Raw genomic sequence first — 19904 nt, 5'->3', positions numbered from 1 at the left:
TTCATAGGATAGGATTTTGAAAGGAAAAATTCCTTTAGAGCCCTTTGGTTTGTAGGAATGAAATCCTATGCCTATGGAGGAATTCTTCCTATCCTCCACATTTCATAGGAAAATAAACATTAGCCTAGACTCAATGGAAAAAATCATATGATGTGAATCAAAGGACATCCCTTTTCCTATTGCTACTCATAGAATTTGAGATGCATGTCATCTCATTTCCTATGACTTTCGTATTTCTATGATTTTCCTACCCTATGAACCAAAGGAGGCCTAAATTACTACAACTCCGATAGAAAAGCTGGACATAAGGTTTTTTCCAATTTTAAATTCAAGAATAGCCATATGAATCATTAAGATACACACATAAAAGCAATTCACTTTAAAAAAAATCTGAACTTAGGATTGATTTTTTATACACATGTATCCAGTCCAGTTCCTACATGCGTACAATAAATTAGTACAACTTCAACAGAAACATTGGAATATTTGTTGCCAGCATATAGTTTCACCCGAAACAAAACCAAATGGCGTTAGGACCCTGAAAAAACAGCCAGTTCAAATTTTAAACACAATTCTAAGGGAGGTCTACCTAGGTTGCCCATGTTGCCCATGTCTGCATAAATCACACAAAGGCTATCATCAGAGAAATCTAACTCCCACGAAGCATGCCATTTGATCACGTGACAATGTAGATACTAATCGGTTCATTCGACTTTTTTGATGAATCGGTTCGTTTGTCACAGCACGTGAATGAATCAACATGTCCATCGGCAGATTAGTTTTAGGACTGCACCTCTGAACCTACATTGCCTTTAGATTTCTGGAGCTTCATTCGTCCAAAATGAGCTGGACCAACATGTGTCTTCACCAGTTATTAGGTTACCATGCTAACCAATAGTAACCAGTTTTGCCACCAAAATAGTTTGTTTTATAACCCCATAGAGAAACCACGATAACTAAGTCTATTAATTGTAGCACTTCTTGGCCAGAGTGTTTGTTTTCCTGCTCCTATCCATGTACACTATGAGCACACATTCTAGTCATGCTTTCTTAGAAGTAGAACAATGGGTACACAACTACACATTCTAGTCATGATTTCATAGAAGTAGAACAATACAACCCATTTGCTGCTGACCAATTCTTTGATTCATGTGGATGCATGTTTGGCTGATAAGGTCACACTTCTAACCATTTTTTTAGATAACGACACTTCTGACCGGTGTGTTTATTCTTCTGCTCCTATCCATGTATACTATGCACTTGCAGTTCCTACACAAGTGGTCTCTAGCTGTGTTGTCGCATTGATCTACTCCAGTTTGTTACCCCAATTTGTAGTAGTTTGTCTAGAATGTGTACCCATAACACTTTCCTTGATATATATTCATTTTCAAAAACAATAAAAATAAAGAAGCCTATTATCAGTAAGAATTAATGGTCAGGATACTCGGTGCATAATATCACGGAATATATTGAGACTCGCATAAGAACACTTGCACGAAATAAATAATGGGTGTGCCTATCAAGGCAACACAAATACTATTCTTTTCCTTGTTCAACGTTCAACCAAAGAATAAAAGAAGCATAGTAATGGACATCCTATGAGATCATCTCCAAACGTGGAGGCACTCACCCTTGGTACCGACCTTTGTAGCGGCTATGCTTATATTCAAAGCATACTAAGCTAAAATAGGAGGGGAAGGCATGAGAAAATATAAACACATCTGCACAACAAAAGGAAACTATATGTCAGGAACATACACACAGATAGATGGTATGGCAGAAGAACAACCAAAAAACCTGAAGGGCTGCGACATATTGTGTGTAAGGCAGAAGAACAACTGAAAATCCTGATGGCATGGTATAAAAACATGATGAAACAAAACTCAATTTGGTAAACCTATATGTTTTTAAGAAAACAACCTGTAAAGCAACTCACACCCATATCAATGTCAAACAGATAGCAACACTGTTTCTTAAAAGCCTATGATACTATTTGTATTTACAATATATGCTCAGAGACATAGTAACAAAACTGAATAATTTAAGTATACTTAGACAGAGACGGTTTGGAGCAGAGTGTCATCGACGGTGAAGTGAGAAGCTGCAGCAGAGGGCTTCATGGCGAGGCAACAGGCTCAAGCAGAACAGGGAAGCGAACATGCATCTACACAATAAAATTTTAAGCATGGATCTGCAAATAAAGATTGCCCAGATGGAAGAACAATAGCCTGGGCAAATGATTGAGCTACACATGAGAATAAGATGACCTAATGAGTGTAAATAAAAATTTCTTGCATGAACAAAATTGTACATATAGACAGTCCAGCTTCCGCACATGAACAAAAATCTACAGATAGACACAGCCCAGCATGAGCAAAAATCTATAGAGACAAACAACAGCAAAATCAGATCAATTCTTTCATGTGACCATCCATCCAACCTGAAATCCACAACAATATATGGTTAGACAATCCTACAAAATTAAAGAACACCACACCAAAACAAATGTAAATCCAGATCTGCCTCTCCTTGAACACCAAACCAAATCACCAAGGTTTGCTGTTCCACTCCCAAACAGTCCCAAATCCATAATAGAGGTAAATGGTTTTATACATTTTGAGTATCACCCAATGTTTCTGGTTGGGATTGACGTTGTACACAAAGATGCAAGCAAGCTGTGTAGCAAAGATGAAAAAATGAAGAGACTGCATGTTGACCTACTCATGATGTAAAGAGTTACTCCCTCCGTCCCATAATATAAGACATTTTTGACACTGTCATAGTGTCAAAAAAACGTCTTATATTATAGGAAGGAGGGAGTACTTTTCAACCATTGCTATGGCAACACAGCACATCAACACCTGAGCAACACAACAAATACCGCAGACCAGCTACAACACAGGTATAATTTAATAAAGAAACATAGTGCTTAGAAATGTTGATTTGAATTTTGAACCTTGTCAGCAAGTGGTCCAGATATGAACCAATTACACAACCAATGCCCATCTTTATTGCTAAGAACACATCCAACTATTTTTAGAGAACGACATGCAATGCTAGAATGGTTATTTACCACCTTCTGTGACTACAGTAAACTTCAAGCACTTTGGACATCTACAAGGTTCATCATCATATCGAATTCAGGGCATTTCACCATTCTTCAATACCAAATATCCATCTTCATTTGATATGCAGATCTCAGTCACAGCCTGATGGCATATCGAATTCAAGGCATTTCACCATTCTTCAGTACCAAGTGTCCATCTTCATTTGAGATGCAGATCTCAGTCACAGCCTGATGGTACTCTTTCTCACTAATTTTTCTCTTTAAGATACTCAGAGCACAATCAAGGATTTCCTGCTTCTTTAATGTTCCATTGGGAACTCTATCACGGAAGAGCTTAATGAGACAATTTCGCACACTAGCCTTCTCCTCGGACTTTTGAACATATAAATCATGGACAGGAACAGCAACAAGACGTATTGAAGCATCAAGCTCTTTACGAGAAAGTGAAACACAAGTTTGTGCAGCGTTTGACAGAGCTTGGAATCTTGCTCCATCTTTCCTGTCAGAGGCATATTTTACTGCCAAGTGCCTCAAGTCTCTAACAACGGCCGGAAAGCTGCGAACTTTATTGGCAGTGAAGACACTATCCAAGACAGAGCGCACATGGTTTTCACTTCCTTGAACGAGGCCATCCTTGGTCTTACCCATTACTGGATCAGGCCCTTTCACAGGAATGTTAGATTTGGTTGAGTTCTTGGTTTTCCTTTGTTCAGTAGCACTGCATTTCTCTAGGGGATCAGGCATGGTTGCAGCACGGACCGACCAAGCATTTTCTTGCTCCTTGACTATATGGGAGTAACGTTTTATGAAGGATGAATCTGCTGCTACTATAAACTTGTAGTCTTGAAGCTTCTCCCTTCTTTTACCCAGCGGATTCAATATCATGTTCCTTGTTCGCTCATCTCTGATCAGTCTCTCCACATACTTCACAGGTATGGATTCCATTTTTGTAAACTCGAGCATAATTTGATCCCTTTTGGAAGCGAGTCCATCATCATACAACAAAGAACTTCTGCAGACCCATAAACCACGCACCAAATCAGCATACACCGGAAGAGTTTCCAGAAGGTCTTCCTCCGAACAGTCTGGAGCAAGATGCATTAGAGCAACAAATCGACTCACTTGTGACACCTCAGTAAACCATTTCTTCAGGCGCTCTTCCAGTGGAAGTGGAAGCATCTCCCGGATCGCCTGGCTTCTGTTAATATTCTTGCTGCCTGTCGGCCCTCCAGGACACAATGACAATGCATAATCATGTGTGCTCATTGTGAAATCTATAGGCCTGCCCTCGCTCGCTACCATCTCAGCATAGTACTTGCTTGCAACATCACTCCCAGCTGGTTCGTAAGTGAGAGAAATCCATGGCTCAGGTTCTTCAGGGGAGACCTTGGAACCATCTGGGTGCTGACTTCCCTTAACCGATGGAACAGCCTGGCGACCAGCACCACCACCATTTGTTTCCACCTGTTGCAAAGGCTGCCTAGTACGCGAAGCACCAGAAATCAGATGCGGCATTGACGGCCGCAGCTGCATCACCGCATCAAGATGATTCAGATGAACCATGTTGCCTCGGAGAACTCCAACGGCATAGTCAGACACATCGGCCGCCTCCGATGATGACAGCGTCTGCGTCGTCAGCCTCAGAGACGCAGAAACCTCCGGGTCGTAATTGTCGCTCTGCGTATCGACCTCCAAGTCCACCTCAACCTTTGAGCTCCCTGGCTTCACGCGCACCTCCTTGCACACCTCACCGAGCTCGTACGGACGCCAGCATGGCCTCAGCGGATACTGCATGATGTACAGCTTGCTGTCCTTGTCGAAGGGCTTGGGCGTGAAGTAGACGTCGATCTCCCGCACCACAAAGTCCTCGTCCTCGACATCCATGTCATCCGCGCCCTCGCCGGCGCCCACCCTGTCCGTGTCGGTCTCCATCGCATCCACGCCGCCCTCCGGCAGCGTGGCCGCCGCCACGGCGTAGGGGTCACCCTCCTCCGGTTTTGGCTCCGGCTCCGGCTCCGGTTTGTCCTTGGGCTTGGGCGCCGGCTTGGCCTTCGGCTTCGGCTTCGGCTTGGGCTTGGGCTTGCCCTTGACGTTGGGTTGGAAGCGGACGGAGGGGGCAGCGGCGGCGGCGGAAGAGGCCGGGGCGTCGAGGGAGGCGAGGTCGGCCATGTCGATGTCGCCGTCCGTCGCCATGGCTGCCGCTGGCGGCGTGCTGCTAGGGTTCCGCCGCCGAGGGGATTTGGGTTTTCTATTTCTCAGGAAAGAGGTGTGCGGCAACTCGGGGGAGACGAGCGACAGACGCTGCTTATTATCCCGTGCGTTGCTTTGGGCTTGGGCCTGCGGATGCAGAAATGGCAGGCCTGTGCAGCAACGCTGAACAACTCCCTCAAAGAAAAAAACTTTGCGAGGTTTTTTTCTCTTTTTGCGGGGAACCTTTACGAGGTTGCCTAAAAAAAGAAAAAACTCCCTCAAAAAAAATTTGCGGGGAACACAAATTTTTGGCTGGTGTACTGCTGCATCCAGCCAACCACGCGGCCCTTTGGTTTGGGCACGTAACACGAACGTGAACGTCCATCGATCTTGACCACATGCTTTCATTCATGGTAGCACCCCCTTCGTAAAGAAATATAAGAGCATTTAGATCACTAAAACTTATATAATCATGGTTTGCTGTCCATCTCAAGAGGGAATATCATATAATCAGACGATCGTTGCAAGATCGGGCTGAAAATTCAAGCAGACGGGAATAATAGTACAGCTCTCAAGCTTTCTTCGAGCCATTAGCTTTGCCACGGGGGGTTCAGGTTCCTACTTCTACATCGACACATATAATACTAGTACTATACAAACATTACAACAACAGGTGATTACCGAAAGTCCATCTCTACGTACATTCAGTCATTCAATCATAGCCGGACGAGACTGAAGGATGCAAATCTACTCAAGGGGGTCTCTCCTCCCCCATGCAGCTATAATTCCGCATATCCCGCCTGCAACCCGAGACCGCCGCGCATGAAATTCTAAACACATAAAGTCACATTAACTTACAATGCAACTCCATGCCGTAGGAAACCACAGCATGGAAGCTCAGCCCAAGGGTGCCAGTCAGTCAGTGTTCTCATCTCCTTGTGCTGATCAAGGGGTAGCCCGACGCCCAAATACGGGCGTGCTGCCCCTCTAGCCTCGCTTGCAGTAACTTCGCCTTGAGCGTATTGTCTTTTGAGCCGAGAGACTGTGCCGGCGAGGACTCGGATATTTCATGGTCCAGCGACGGGCGATGATGATTCTTCAGCTGCCGCGATGGACTGCACAGGTTGTGCAGATCGCCTGTGGTAGCACATTCAGATATCTGGTAGTCTAACGACGCTCGTTGGTTCTTCAGTTGCCAGGATGGACTGCGCAGACCGCGTACATCACCTGCAGTAGCACATTCAGATATTTGGTAGTCCAACGACGCGCGTTGATGATTCTTCAGCTGCCGGGCTGGACTGTGCAGATTGTGGAGTAGATCGCTTGAAGAAGCACATTCACGAAACTGATACGTCCGGGGATGATGATCGTGCGGTTTTCGCTCTAGAAATGCATGCTGAGGAGCCTCTGATTTGATCTTCAGCAGGTCATCATGCAACCGTCGAGATACTTGGGTCATGACTGTTTCATTCTGCACATCTATAGGATCGATCCTGTCACAGTTGCGGGAGCTGATTTCTGGTGCCGAAGTATGCAGCTGTGCTTTGCTGCTGCCTGGCTTCACCTTGCCTTTTTCTGAACGAGGCCTTGCGGTTGAGATCCTCGAGCCTTCAACAGACACACCATCGGAAAACTCCAGTCTTCTCATTGGTGAATACATGCAGTCGGCGACTGTTCGTCGAGTTCCTGCAAGGTCATGAGTCTGCACAGCATCTCCATGCATGTTCAACTCAAAGCAATGCAAGTCGCTAGCAACGGAATTTTCATCGTCTTCAGCTAACCGAGGGGCACTAGTGGCTCCATTTAAGTGCAGAGATTCAAGGGACTGTCGACACAAGCTTGTGTCTCCCTTTTCATTACCAGTATGTTTGTTAACACCATAGAAGTTGCTTGATCTTCTACCATGAAGGAAACTCTGTATTTCACCGCTCAACCTCTCCGTTATTGAGGTTTTCCCTTCTGAATCTCCCCTGGCATCAGCATTTTGCATCTGTATTCGCTCGTCGAGCCATGCTTCTGAAATATGAACCACCAGCTTATCAGTCTTGTGTTCATACTCCTTTACATGCCTTTGCTTCAACACCCTCACTTCCTCTTCGTAGTTTCTGATTCCTAACGCAAACTCGTCGCAAAGATCTTCCAACAGGCGAGTTGCTTTCTGCTCTTTTTCCAGGTCCTTTACAGCCTTGAGAAATGCCGGTTTCATCGCAGACAACTCTTTCCCTAGCTTCCTGTGGAGATTCTCAGAATGTTTCCTCAGATGTCTCTCAGCTTCAAGCTCCTCTTGCAGCAAACGAAGGGTTGCTCTAAGCTTCTCTTGTTCCTTGTTTTTCCGAGCCATTTTGTCTTCACTGACTTGCCTGGCCAGAGACTCAATTTCATAGTGATATCGCTGCCTCTCTTGCGTAAGCTCTTGAACACGTGCCTGTGTATTCTGCAACTCCGATTTCAACCCCTTAACTGCTGACACATCAACCGCATGCTGTTCTTCCAAGCTCCAAATACGATTCAGAACTTTCAATAGCTCTGTTGATGTTTTAAGATTGCACCCTGCATCCCTGTATCTATCCCTGAAATTCAATGACCGGGTAGGACTGACAAGGTTTATGGTAGCAGCCTGTTTAATGAATGGACAGAAAAATACGATTGTGAAAAACATGTTTCTTTCAATTTTATAGCTGCAAAATACTAAACCAATAACATAACATGGCCTCATTGGCGACAGAGAAAAACAAGCATATGATTATAAATAGATTCCTAAGAAATGGCACTACCAGTAGCATGCATGATCACAGTGCAGACTACAGAAATAATATTGGCATTCCAGTCTTGAGATAATAACGCATAATAAGCAACAACCATAATAGCATGTACAGATTCAAATGCTAATTTGCTTACACAATAACACGAAAACTAGAACACTAAAATTACCAAGAGATGGGTAAAGGGAGAGGAAGTGTGTGCATACCCCAATTGAGCTAGTGTAGCTTGCAGGAGAAAGAGACTGCCTTGAATGGCATCGATCTTCATGTAACTTTTCATGTTCCATCAATGGTGCTGAAAGATCCCTACCACAGCCACCTGAAATATGTGCCTGAAATGCGACAGAAGAAGTAAGCTATGGAATTCAGAAATCATGGCTTTGTAAAATAACAAAGCGCTAAGCTTTGAAGCTTACAGCAGAAAAGATGACTCTTCATTGGAATTACATTAAGAGAGTTCAAAATGCATGGCTTTTCGAACAAAAGAAGAACTTAAGCTTTGGCACCTCCAAGAGAAAGCATTGTTCCCTTCAACTAAAACAAGTTTGGGAGGCATCATTCAAAAATTGGCATCATATCAATGCTAGCAAAAAAATCTCTTCAGAAACTTATGTACTTAAAATGGTAAGATCCTATTGATTGAGCATGTACATCACTATAAGAAAAACAGAACATGATCCTACAATACAACATTGCACCAAACAGTTATACATCTAATATGATCCGTAAGTACAAGACAAACTGAAATCCTTTTGTGTGGAATGTGTGATGGCAATACGGCATTGCTCAGCTTAGTGCAGAACGCAAGCTTTTTAGACAGTAGAAGTCTTGGACTGCAAGCTCGTTACCCTTTCATTCTGTGCTCGTTTTTGCCACATAGTTATGCTACCCATCTAACTCCGCCTATGTTGTCTCAACATAGCCGGTCCCAAGCCCGGGTAAAGGAGGAGGGTTGTGATAGGCTTGGCGAGCCAACGTAAAAACTCAGCCACTCTTATGGAGATGAAACCCAAAAGATTTTCGTTGGAGCGTAACCCTCTCAGCGACGCGCCACATCGGAACCCGGGTGTGGTGGAAAATGGGCAAGGGCCGGGCCGTCACCCCCCAAGTGGCGCGCCGTATCTTGATCCGGATACGGTGGCAAGTGAGCGAGGATCGGGTCGTCGCATCCTTAGTGGCGCGCTACATCGGCGCCCGGATGTAGTGGAAAATGAGCAAGGGTCTTCGCATTTGACTCGACGAGTGTGAAGGGTAAGGAAGCTAGACGAGCCTAGGAGGATTCGCTTAGGTAGCTGGAACGTAGGGTCTCTGACAGGGAAGCTTCGGGAGCTAGTTGATGCAGCAGTGAGGAGAGGTGTTGATATCCTTTGCGTCCAAGAAACCAAATGGAGAGGACGGAAGGCGAAGGAGGTGGAGGATACCGGCTTCAAGCTGTGGTACACGGGGACGGCTGCAAACAGAAATGGCGTAGGCATCTTGATCAACAAGAGCCTCAAGTATGGAGTGGTAGACGTCAGGAGACGTGGGGACCGGATTATCCTGGTCAAGCTGGTAGCTGAGGACTTGGTTCTCAATGTTATCAGCGCATATGCCCCGCAAGTAGGCCACAATGAGAACACCAAGGAGTTCTGGGAAGGCTTGGAAGACATGGTTAGGAGTGTACCGATTGGTGAGAAGCTCTTCATAGGAGGAGACCTCAATGGCCACGTGGGTACATCTAACACAGGTTTTGAAGGGGCGCATGGGGGCTTTGGCTATGGCATCAGGAATCAAGAAGGAGAAGATGTCTTAAGCTTTGCTCTAGCCTACAACATGATTGTAGCTAACACCCTCTTTAGAAAGAGAGAATCACATCTGGTGACTTTTAGTAGTGGCCAACACTCTAGCCAGATTGATTTCATCCTCTCGAGAAGAGAAGATAGGCGTGCGTGCCTAGACTGTAAGGTGATACCTGGGGAGAGTGTTGTACCCCAGCATAAGCTGGTGGTTGCTGACTTCCGCTTTCGGATTCGTGTCCAGCGGGATAAGCGTACCAAGGTCACTAGAACGGAGTGGTGGAAGCTCAAGGGGGAGGTAGCTCAGGTGTTCAAGGAGAGGGTATTTAAGAAGGGCCCTTGGGAGGAAGGAGGGGATGCAGACAATGTGTGGATGAAGATGGCGACTTGCATTCGTAAGGTGGCCTCGGAGGAGTTTGGAGTGTCCAGGGGAAGGAGAAGCGAAGATAATGATACCTGGTGGTGGAACGATGATGTCCAGAAGGCGCTTAAAGAGAAGAAAGATTGCTTCAGACGCCTATACCTGGATAGGAGTGCAGACAACATAGAGAAGTACAAGATGGCGAAGAAGGCCGCAAAGCGAGCTGTTGGTGAAGCAAGGGGTCGGGCATATGAGGACCTCTACCAACGGTTAGGCACGAAGGAAGGTGAAAGGGACATCTATAAGATGGCTAAGATCCGGGAGAGGAAGACGAGGGATATTGGCCAAGTCAAATGCATCAAGGACGGAGCAGGCCAACTCTTGGTGAAGGACGAAGAGATTAAGCATAGATGGCGGGAGTACTTCGACAAGCTGTTCAATGGGGAGAATGAGAGTTCTACCATTGAACTGAATGACTCCTTTGATGAGACCAGCATGCATTTTGTGCGGCGCATCCAGGAGTCTGAGGTGAAGGAGGCTTTAAAAAGGATGAAAGGAGGCAAGGCGATGGGCCCTGATTGTATCCCCATTGAGGTGTGGAAAGGTCTCGGGGACATAGCGATAGTATGGCTAACCAAGCTTTTCAACCTCATTTTTCGGGCAAACAAGATGCCAGAAGAATGGAGACGGAGTATATTAGTACCAATCTTCAAGAACAAGGGGGATGTTCAGAGTTGTACTAATTACCGTGGAATTAAGTTGATGAGCCATACAATGAAGCTATGGGAGAGAGTCATTGAGCACCGCTTAAGAAGAATGACAAGCGTGACCAAAAATCAGTTTGGTTTCATGCCTGGGAGGTCGACCATGGAAGCCATTTTCTTGGTACGACAACTTATGGAGAGATATAGGGAGCATAAGAAGGACTTGCATATGGTGTTCATTGACTTGGAGAAGGCCTATGATAAGATACCGCGGAATGTCATGTGGTGGGCCTTGGAGAAACACAAAGTCCCAGCAAAGTACATTACCCTCATCAAGGACATGTACAATAATGTTGTGACAAGTGTTCGAACAAGTGATGTCGACACCGATGACTTCCCGATTAAGATAGGACTGCATCAAGGGTCAGCTTTGAGCCCTTATCTTTTTGCATTGGTGATGGATGAGGTCACAAGGGGTATACAAGGAGATATCCCATGGTGTATGCTCTTTGCGGATGATGTGGTGCTAGTTGACGATAGTCGGACGGGGGTAAATAGGAAGTTAGAGTTATGGAGACAAACCTTGGAATCAAAAGGGTTTAGGCTTAGTAGAACTAAAACCGAGTACATGATGTGCGGTTTCAGTACTACTAGCTGTGAGGAGGAGGAGGTTAGCCTTGATGGCCAGGTGGTACCTCGGAAGGACACCTTTCGGTATTTGGGGTCAATGTTGCAGGAGGATGGGGGTATTGGTGAAGATGTGAACCATCGAATCAAAGCCGGATGGATGAAGTGGCGCCAAGCTTCTGGCATTCTCTGTGACAAGAGAGTGCCACAAAAGCTAAAAGGCAAGTTCTACAGGACGGCGGTTCGACCCGCAATGTTGTATGGCGCGGAGTGTTGGCCGACTAAAAGGCGACATGTTCAACAGTTAGGTGTGGCGGAGATGCGTATGTTGAGATGGATGTGTGGCCACACGAGGAAGGATCGAGTCCGGAATGATGATATACGAGATAGAGTTGGGGTAGCACCAATTGAGGAGAAGCTTGTCCAACATCGTTTGAGATGGTTTGGGCATATTCAGCGCAGGCCTCCAGAAGCTCCAGTGCATAGCGGACGGCTAAAGCGTGCGGAGAATGTCAAGAGAGGGCGGGGTCGACCGATTTTGACATGGGAGGAGTCCGTTAAGAGAGACCTGAAGGATTGGAGTAACGACAAAGAGCTAGCTAGGGACAGGGGTGCGTGGAAGCTTGCTATCCATGTGCCAGAGCCATGAGTTGGTTGCGAGATCTTATGGGTTTCACCTCTAGCCTACCCCAACTTGTTTGGGACTAAAGGCTTTGTTGTTGTTGTTGTTGTTGTTGTAGTTATGCTACCCATCTATTACTGTGACACGTTTCTCCATATATACCTTGTAATACTTTGGCTTATCTAATAGAAGCTGGGTGTTTTCCCTTTTGTCAGGGAAAGAAAATTTAGAAGAGCATGAGGTACAGGTTCATTTTTGTATATATTTTGGGATCATTGCACAGTGAGGAACATTAAGGTTATAATTAGAAGATGGAATCATATTTTCCAAGCTCAGAAGTACACTAAAATTGCCAACATTTTATCGCAAAGATCCCAAACAACACAAAGATATTTTTACACCTTCAGAATTGGGATTTTGCTGGGAGAACATCAAGAAAAATAATCACAATCATCAGCCATGCAAGAAATCAAATGCCAGGTCGAAAAGTACATCTCAAAGAACTAAGAATAAATAGGACTGCTAGAATATTTGCCCGCCCATGATTTGTGAATGATCGCCTGGAGGTTTTTCCTTTGACCATTCTATGTCTTTTCCTTAGCTTTTGCATGATCTTACAATAATCAACCGATCATACTCTCAAAACCAAACAAAGAATTTGGTGATCCTAATGAAAAAATTCCTAATCAAAAAACCTCTACATGAGGTGTGGTTTTCAGTACCTTGGAATCAAAAGGTTTTAGACTTACTAGAACTAAAACCGAGTACATGAGGTGCGATTTCAATACTACTAGGCACGAGGAGGAGGAGGTTAGCCTTGATGGGCAGGTGGTGCCTCAGAATGACACCCTTCAATGTTTGGGGTCAATGCTGCAGAAGGATGGGGATATCGATGAAGATGTGAACAATCGAATCAAGGCCGGATGGATGAAGTGGCGCCAAGCTTCTGGCATTCTCTCCGACAAGAGAGTGCCACAAAAGCTAAAAGGCAAGTACTATAGGACGGTGGTCCAACCCGCAATGTTGTATGGCGCTGAGTGTTGGCCGACTAAAAGGCGACATGTTCAACAGTTAGGTGTGACGGAGATGTGCATGTTGAGATGGATGTGTGGCCACATAAGGAAGGACCGAGTCCGGAATGATGATACACGAGACAGAGTTGGGGTAGCACCGATTGAAGAGAAGCTTATCCAACATCGTCTGAGATGGTTTCGGCATATTTAGCGGAGGCCTCCAGAAGCGTCAGTGCATAGCAAATGGCTGAAGCATGCTTATCTACTACCACTATAAAAGAAAGAGATGGGCAGATCCAAACAATCTTAGCCGTCTAATCATGCAATCTAATGGTCCATAATCCCTCCATGTTTAACGCTAACAAGCCACAATCCATTGACCACTAATCCTGCCTGCCCTTCGTCAAAAAAAAAAACTGCCCCGCACGTCCCGCAGCACGACCTTCGCCCGCTCCTCTCTTGTGCGTCGTTCCAATCGCCCTCTCTTCCTCCACGTTTCTCTAATCGCTCGCCGCATGACCTCCACTTCAAATCCTCTACTCCTCCGTCGCTGCCCCGATCCCCCACTCTGCCGCCGCTCCGTTCCTCCACGCCGCCGTTGCTCCAATCACCCGCCGCCGGCGCTCAACTCGGCCTCCGCCGACACTCTTCGATCCTCCACTTCAACGCCGGCTGCCTATAAGGTTAGTCCACCGAAGCCGGCGGAAGCCGCACGCCCCCGCGCTTGCCTACCTGGGGTTGCGACGGCCGTAGCCGTCGGACGAAGCCGCGGCCGTAGCCGTCGGAGGAAGCCGCCACCACTGAGCCCTGCCGACCAGGGGTTGCGCCGGCCGCCCGCCGATATTCTGCTCGGCAGGACCCCGCACACCCCCGACGACGGCCGGGACTGCCAGCGCAGACGCCTTACTCCCTGGGGTTGCTGGCTGCTGCCGACGCCATCTATGTGAGCCATCTTGTTCTCTCTTTTCTCTTCATCTATATTCATCAATTAAGCACAATGTTCATCCATACCAGATCCAGTACAAGATTCACTACAAACTGCATGAGCCTCTCAATTTCTTAAGGAATAGCAATAACGGCCCCTCCTCATCTCTCAAAGCCTCTTCCTGATTCTGTCCATTTCTTCATGGAATTCTAGGAGACTGTTTCCAGTGACTAAAGGGACAGGTTTTTTTAAGGGCTGAAGCACTTTATTCAGTCAAAATGTTCGATGGAATCACAATAAAATCTGGTCTAACTGACAGCCAAACCGGTCGTCCAAAAACTAAAGTATTAGTAGCTCTAGCTAACATATGTGCTTCAACATTAGACTTCGATTCTCATGAGTAATTTGCACCGATGCAAAACCTGCACACTTCAAATTGATCTCCCTGTTGATGGCTTCAGATGGTCCTTTGTATATTTCCTTGACATGCTTCACAGTGGATGCACAGTCTGTTGCAATGACTAACATGCCTGGTTAGTTTCTGCAATAGCTCATCTCTTAGTTCTGTAATTTCTTGGATTTGATGGCCCTAAATGTATGTGTATTAGGATTGAAGAGGCATGAGTCATCCCTGGAGAATGGAGATGAATGAAGAAGTACTGAGATAGCGAGAGATCAAATTCAAACCTGGTAAGGCAACACAGATCATTATCCATTTTATTCATAAAATTGTACATATCCGTTTCTGGTCTTTTTTGGTTCTGATTGGTTGGAAATGGTCCTGGTCCAAGAAAGATGTCACGAAGTGGTATACCAAAACAAAGGCTAATGCTTCGATTCAGATTAATGTAGTTTAGAAGGTATTACAAATTAAGTACAAACTATTGACTTCAAACTATCCCTTATTAGCCTTGAATTATCGAGTTTGTCTTTTTTTAATTATTTTGTCCCTTTACATACATGGTTCCATTACCAAAATCAGGGAGGAGCTTGGTGGTGGTGGAATCAGGGAGGAGTACAACTGGTGGTGGCTTTGGACAGTGTCAGATGTTGTTTTGACGGGCACTGCCTTCAGTTCCTGTACCGGCGATGTCCTGTGTCATCAGGAACCCCTCATCCGCCCATCGCCATAGTTGGGTTTGTTTAGCTTTTTGCATGATAATTGTTTTATTACTTATACATGGAGTATTAGGTTGTGTTTTTTGCAAAGATGCTGATATGAAAGCCTTTTTTGCTGGTACATGTGGTTCATTCCGCTTTTATCTTAATGATTAACCAACTATTGAGGAGTTGCACATATCCTTATTAAACATAAATTTTGTATTACGTTCATGATTCAGATGTTGTTCTACCTTGTTCTATTATATGCATCGAACATTGACAAGCACCGTCTCCACTACTTCCACCTATCCCTTTTGTTACCTTCTCCCAGTTAGGTTGATCCCCAATTCTCTATTCCGGTTATCCCCTCATTATTGTTGGGCAACTGTTAAATTAGTGGTTCTGCTTTGCTCTAAATTCTTTTAAGGTTACAGAATGCAGGTTCATTTAGTCGGCGAGGTAGATTCAGGAAACAAGTATCTGAATTTCAACCAAGCATTTAGATATTGCAGTGCAATGTTGTCTTCTTAGGTACATCATCATCTAGCATAGTTCCTTTCCTTAATATCTCTGTGTGGTTCATTACTACTCCATTTTCCTACCAAAAGATCTTGTAGTCATGGTCATATTATGCTTTTCGAAGCCACCAAAAGTGGAAAGAACGGCAAGAAATTTTTGTGACCTTGAGTGCTTCCTGCCAGGGTGTTCAATCTTATTGTTGTATTTTCTATAAAACTCTCTCCCATAGGACTTGAGAAATAGACTCCCACATAACCTTCGGCACCCTCTCCACTGCAATTCAGCCATGACCAATCAGTTCGCGTCCTGCATCGCTCTGCAGTAGGAGAGTCCATAAGAGAAACAAGAGGAGAAGCTACTCGGTATCCCTACAGATTTTGTAGCTCGTCTTAGAAAAGAAGATAACATTAGGGAGCAGAAAAACTGAAAGCGTATTGTGATTTTTAGGAGACTTTCTCATCCGCTACACATTTTTTGTCTTCATGTGTTGTTTGTTTTCTCTCATAAGTTAAATAGTTTATTGGTGTTATTTTTTTATTATGAAGTGGGCACGACAGAGTAGCCAAGTAGTTAATCATTTTATCTTGTCTTCGAAGAAATATATGTACTATGCTAATGGTTTATATGATGACCCAGTCCCAAACTTGTATTTAAATTCAACATGGTTTGTTAGATACTATATTGTCTGAAAAGGTGTCAGACTAGCTTGAAGAATACGAGAGACAAATAATTGGCTTTGTTTTGTTAAGCTAGCTCCCTTACATGTGTAATGTTTATGTCATCTCATGCCATGAGAGTCACTGTTTGTTCAACTAGGTGATACTGTTGCCCAAATTGGCTCGACCAGCATCATGGGTCAGTGTGTCATTTAGTTTGCCAAAGTGCAGGGAGTTCGCACCTTAAAAAACATCATGTGGCACATGTACAATTTGCAACTTGAAATCGATAATACTACCAGCGTCTTAGGTTGATGCATGATTATGATTGTTTTCTTAGTATGTTGTTGTCCTGTCAAATAACATCTTTCTCATCTCAATATTTACTTAGCTCTGTAGATGAACTGTTGTTAACAGAAGCAAAAATAGAAACTTAAATAGCTTGGTGCAAATGTGCTCGCAGAAAGAAGAATGTCAACCAGTATTTTGACACCTTATCGTCAGTCTTCTGTCTACTTGCCAATCCATTCATGTCATATACTCATTTAGGAAGGCAATTATTTACCATAATTTCAATGTTTTGCATCTTGATTTATTTGCGTAATTATCTACCATCTATTGGAAAAATTGGCGGGCATGGATAGTGTGAAAGGCATTGTCACCCTGTTCTTGGGCTCCGTTCCACCCTCATCGATCTGAAAGTGTTCGTGTTAGTCTGTTCGATGCCCCGCAAATGTTCAACGAATTGCTTCTGAGGGGGGCGGCTGTCATTTGTCTTACATGGATGGAATGGGCGCAACGGTAGCGAGATACTGCAGCTTTCGTTGATCCGGCGATGCTCGCATTATTTCTCTTGTTTTTCTCTTATTTTTCCTTTTTGGGCGTGATTGTGTTGTTTGCCCCAGCGTGGAACTCATTCTTGTATCGGGTGGTTACTATATTAATGTAGTGGGGTCAAAGCCTATTTCGAGGAATGGTCTACATTTTTTTTGTCTTTATCTTGGAACTTCATCTAAATGTTGGTTGCTCTTGAGAGTTTTTGTTCCAATCAGATCATGTATCCGCTGTAACCGAAGGTGATCATGCTCACATGCCACAGATTTAGAGTAGTGTGTGGGATTTCCAGTAGAAGAGTAGCTTCACAGATGGCTCTTCTTGGCGCCGCTATCTCTTGTGTGGACGTCCTTGCCGTGCCCATGTCAATGCAAGCCGCAATGCATGAGACTAATATTATAGGCACTCCACATTGACTGGTTATTAACTGCTATGTCCTTTCGTTTATTCGTAAATAAATGGGATGTTAGCAAGTATGTTGTCTAAATTTGGCTCATGCCATACAAAAGATTATTTAGATTGTTTTCTCCAGAAAAGAGATGATTCAAATTGGTTAGGTGGAAACATATTATTAAATTATCTGGTTTATTTTTGTTTCTTTCAGGCTTCAATCTGGAAACAGATTGTTCAAAGAAGTATTCTCATTATGACCAATCTTGAAACGAATAGTATTAGTCGAGACGTGCGTTGCACGTACATGCTTACTAGTAATGTCAAGAGAGGTCGGGGTAGACCGAACTTGACATGGGAGGAGTCCGTAAAGAGAGATCTGAAGGACTAGAGTATCACCAGAGAACTAGCCATGAACATGGGTGCGTGGAAGCTTGCTATCCATGTGCCAGAACCATGAGTTGGTTGCGAGATCTTATGGGTTTCACCTCTAGCCTACCCCAACTTGTTTGGGGCTGAAGGTTTTGTTGTTGTTGTTGTTGTTGTTGTTGTTGTGAAAACCTCTACCATACACGGCTGATGACTTGTTTCCGTAACAGTGCATTTAAAACTAATACTGTTACTACTAGTATTTAGTTGCAGGTTCTATGTGTAAAGCGTACTCCAAATTCCCCTAGAAGAAGGGTGGTCCAAATTCCATTCTGTTGCAGCAACTGCTCGGTGGTAAATTTCAGGACATTCTATCACTAAGCAGCCAATGCACAAACGCCAGGGGCCACATTAACACTAGACATGCCCGATTCATGTGCCAAAATTACGTACGAGCTTCGCCCTCAATTGAAAGGAGGGTACAAGTATATACTGTGACAGCAGTGGATTTCGGATTTATTGCACATTACTTCTTGTCTTCCTGACATTTTGACAGTCCAACACCACAAAAGTGGAGAACAAAATAGTAGAAATCTCGGAGCGAGGCTAAGGCTAATCGAATCGAACAACGCGGTGTGCTTGGTACTGCATTTTAGGACCTGATCTCTGCCTCGAAAATAGTCGAGGAAGGGGCACATTGCGGCTAGGATTTTCTATTAGCGCCGAAATGGCTAAGTCTCAAGAAGCAGCAGCATATGATATGTTGCTTTGGCAGAAAAGCTACTCTATCCGCCGCACTGGCATGTGCATTGAGGAACAAATTCTAACATATTGATCCACTGAAAATTCGGCGACAATGACATGATGCCAATGTAGAGTATATGTATATAGAGTTGTTAGCAGGAAAAGACGGCTAGTAAAAATAGCAGACAGCAACTGACTAGCGACGTCACCAACGTTGACCAGGGAAAGCAGAGAGGCGGGGCGGTAGTAGAGCTCTCACCCGATCCACGTCGTCGTTGTCGTCGCCGTCGCGGCGGGGGGACGCAGCGGGCCCCCTCCGCGCGCGCCTGCGGATCCGGCGGCCGGCGCCCGCGGCCCTGATGACGTCCTGGATCTCCCACAGGGTGGCGCCCAGCTGCCGCGCGGACGCCCCCGACGAGCTCCTCCTCCCCGCAGCCGCCGCGTCCGCCGGCGGCTTCTCCGGCCGCGGTGGCGACGCCTCGAGCTTCCAGGACGGCGAGGGCGTGGCGCGGCCCGCTCTCCGCCGCGCCCGCGCGGCCGCCAGCTCCCGCCGCAGCGGCGCCGGGGCGGCGGAGTCCTCCTGCGGCTCTTCCCGCGGCCGATTCGGGGTCCCATGGCATGGCTGCTCCCCGCCGACACCGCATTTCTGCGGCAGCGCCGCCGCTGCCGCTGCCGCTGTCGGTGGCTCTACGTCCATGGCTGCTGCCCCGCTATCTTGGCGTGCGGCGTGCGTGCCCCTCTTCCGCTTTCCCTTTCCCTGCTGGCTTTTTCTTGTTCCTCCTTGGACGCTCTGACTATGGAGCCATCGTGCCCTGCGTCCTCAGCTTCGCTTCCTTGTGCTGTCTCCCTGTGCACAGTGTTTGCAGGAGTAGAATCCCAGGCAGTAGAATCCCAGGCCGTTTTTTTACTGCCGCGGTGTGAAGGGAAAAGGGGTGGCCTGCTCTGGAGAACGGCGGTTGTCAGAGGAGAGGAAATTTTTACTTGCGGCGCATTGATGATTGATCACTCACTACTCAGGCCAACTCCAACTCCACTGCGTCGACCTCGTCAATTTCCGGTGCGTCCGTTTGACGTAAAATGAATGAATCAGATGACACAGCGAAAACGTAAACAGACTTTTGTTTGTTTTATGTGCGCTTTCAACACATCCTCGGTCTAAGTTTGAGCCTTTTTTTGTGAAACGATGCGCGCAGACGGGTGGGACGCGCGCGCTTGTCCTTCCCTGACCCGCCCGTCGGTGACACA

General features: G+C 45.6%; 2 protein-coding genes across 2 annotated transcripts; both read right to left on the bottom strand.

Annotated features, from left to right (window-relative positions):
• Positions 1-2903: 2903 nt before the first annotated feature.
• On the bottom strand, positions 2904-5367 carry LOC123159532 (uncharacterized). The gene has a single exon (XM_044577365.1). The coding sequence runs from the start codon at positions 5258-5260 to the stop codon at positions 3227-3229; it is 2034 nt and encodes a 677-aa protein (XP_044433300.1). The 5' UTR covers positions 5261-5367; the 3' UTR covers positions 2904-3226.
• Positions 5368-5709: 342 nt separating this feature from the next.
• On the bottom strand, positions 5710-19515 carry LOC123159531 (uncharacterized protein At5g41620). The gene is made up of 3 exons (XM_044577364.1): positions 18919-19515; positions 8226-8351; positions 5710-7874 (listed from the first exon to the last, which is right to left on the bottom strand). The coding sequence occupies exons 1-3, from the start codon at positions 19354-19356 to the stop codon at positions 6186-6188; spliced, it is 2253 nt and encodes a 750-aa protein (XP_044433299.1). The 5' UTR covers positions 19357-19515; the 3' UTR covers positions 5710-6185.
• Positions 19516-19904: the final 389 nt, after the last annotated feature.

This window comes from Triticum aestivum, chromosome 7B (assembly GCF_018294505.1).
Source record: "Triticum aestivum cultivar Chinese Spring chromosome 7B, IWGSC CS RefSeq v2.1, whole genome shotgun sequence".
Taxonomy (NCBI): Eukaryota; Viridiplantae; Streptophyta; class Magnoliopsida; order Poales; family Poaceae; genus Triticum; species Triticum aestivum.
Note: the sequence above shows the minus strand (reverse complement) of the source record. Positions and strands in the feature narration are given on the sequence as shown.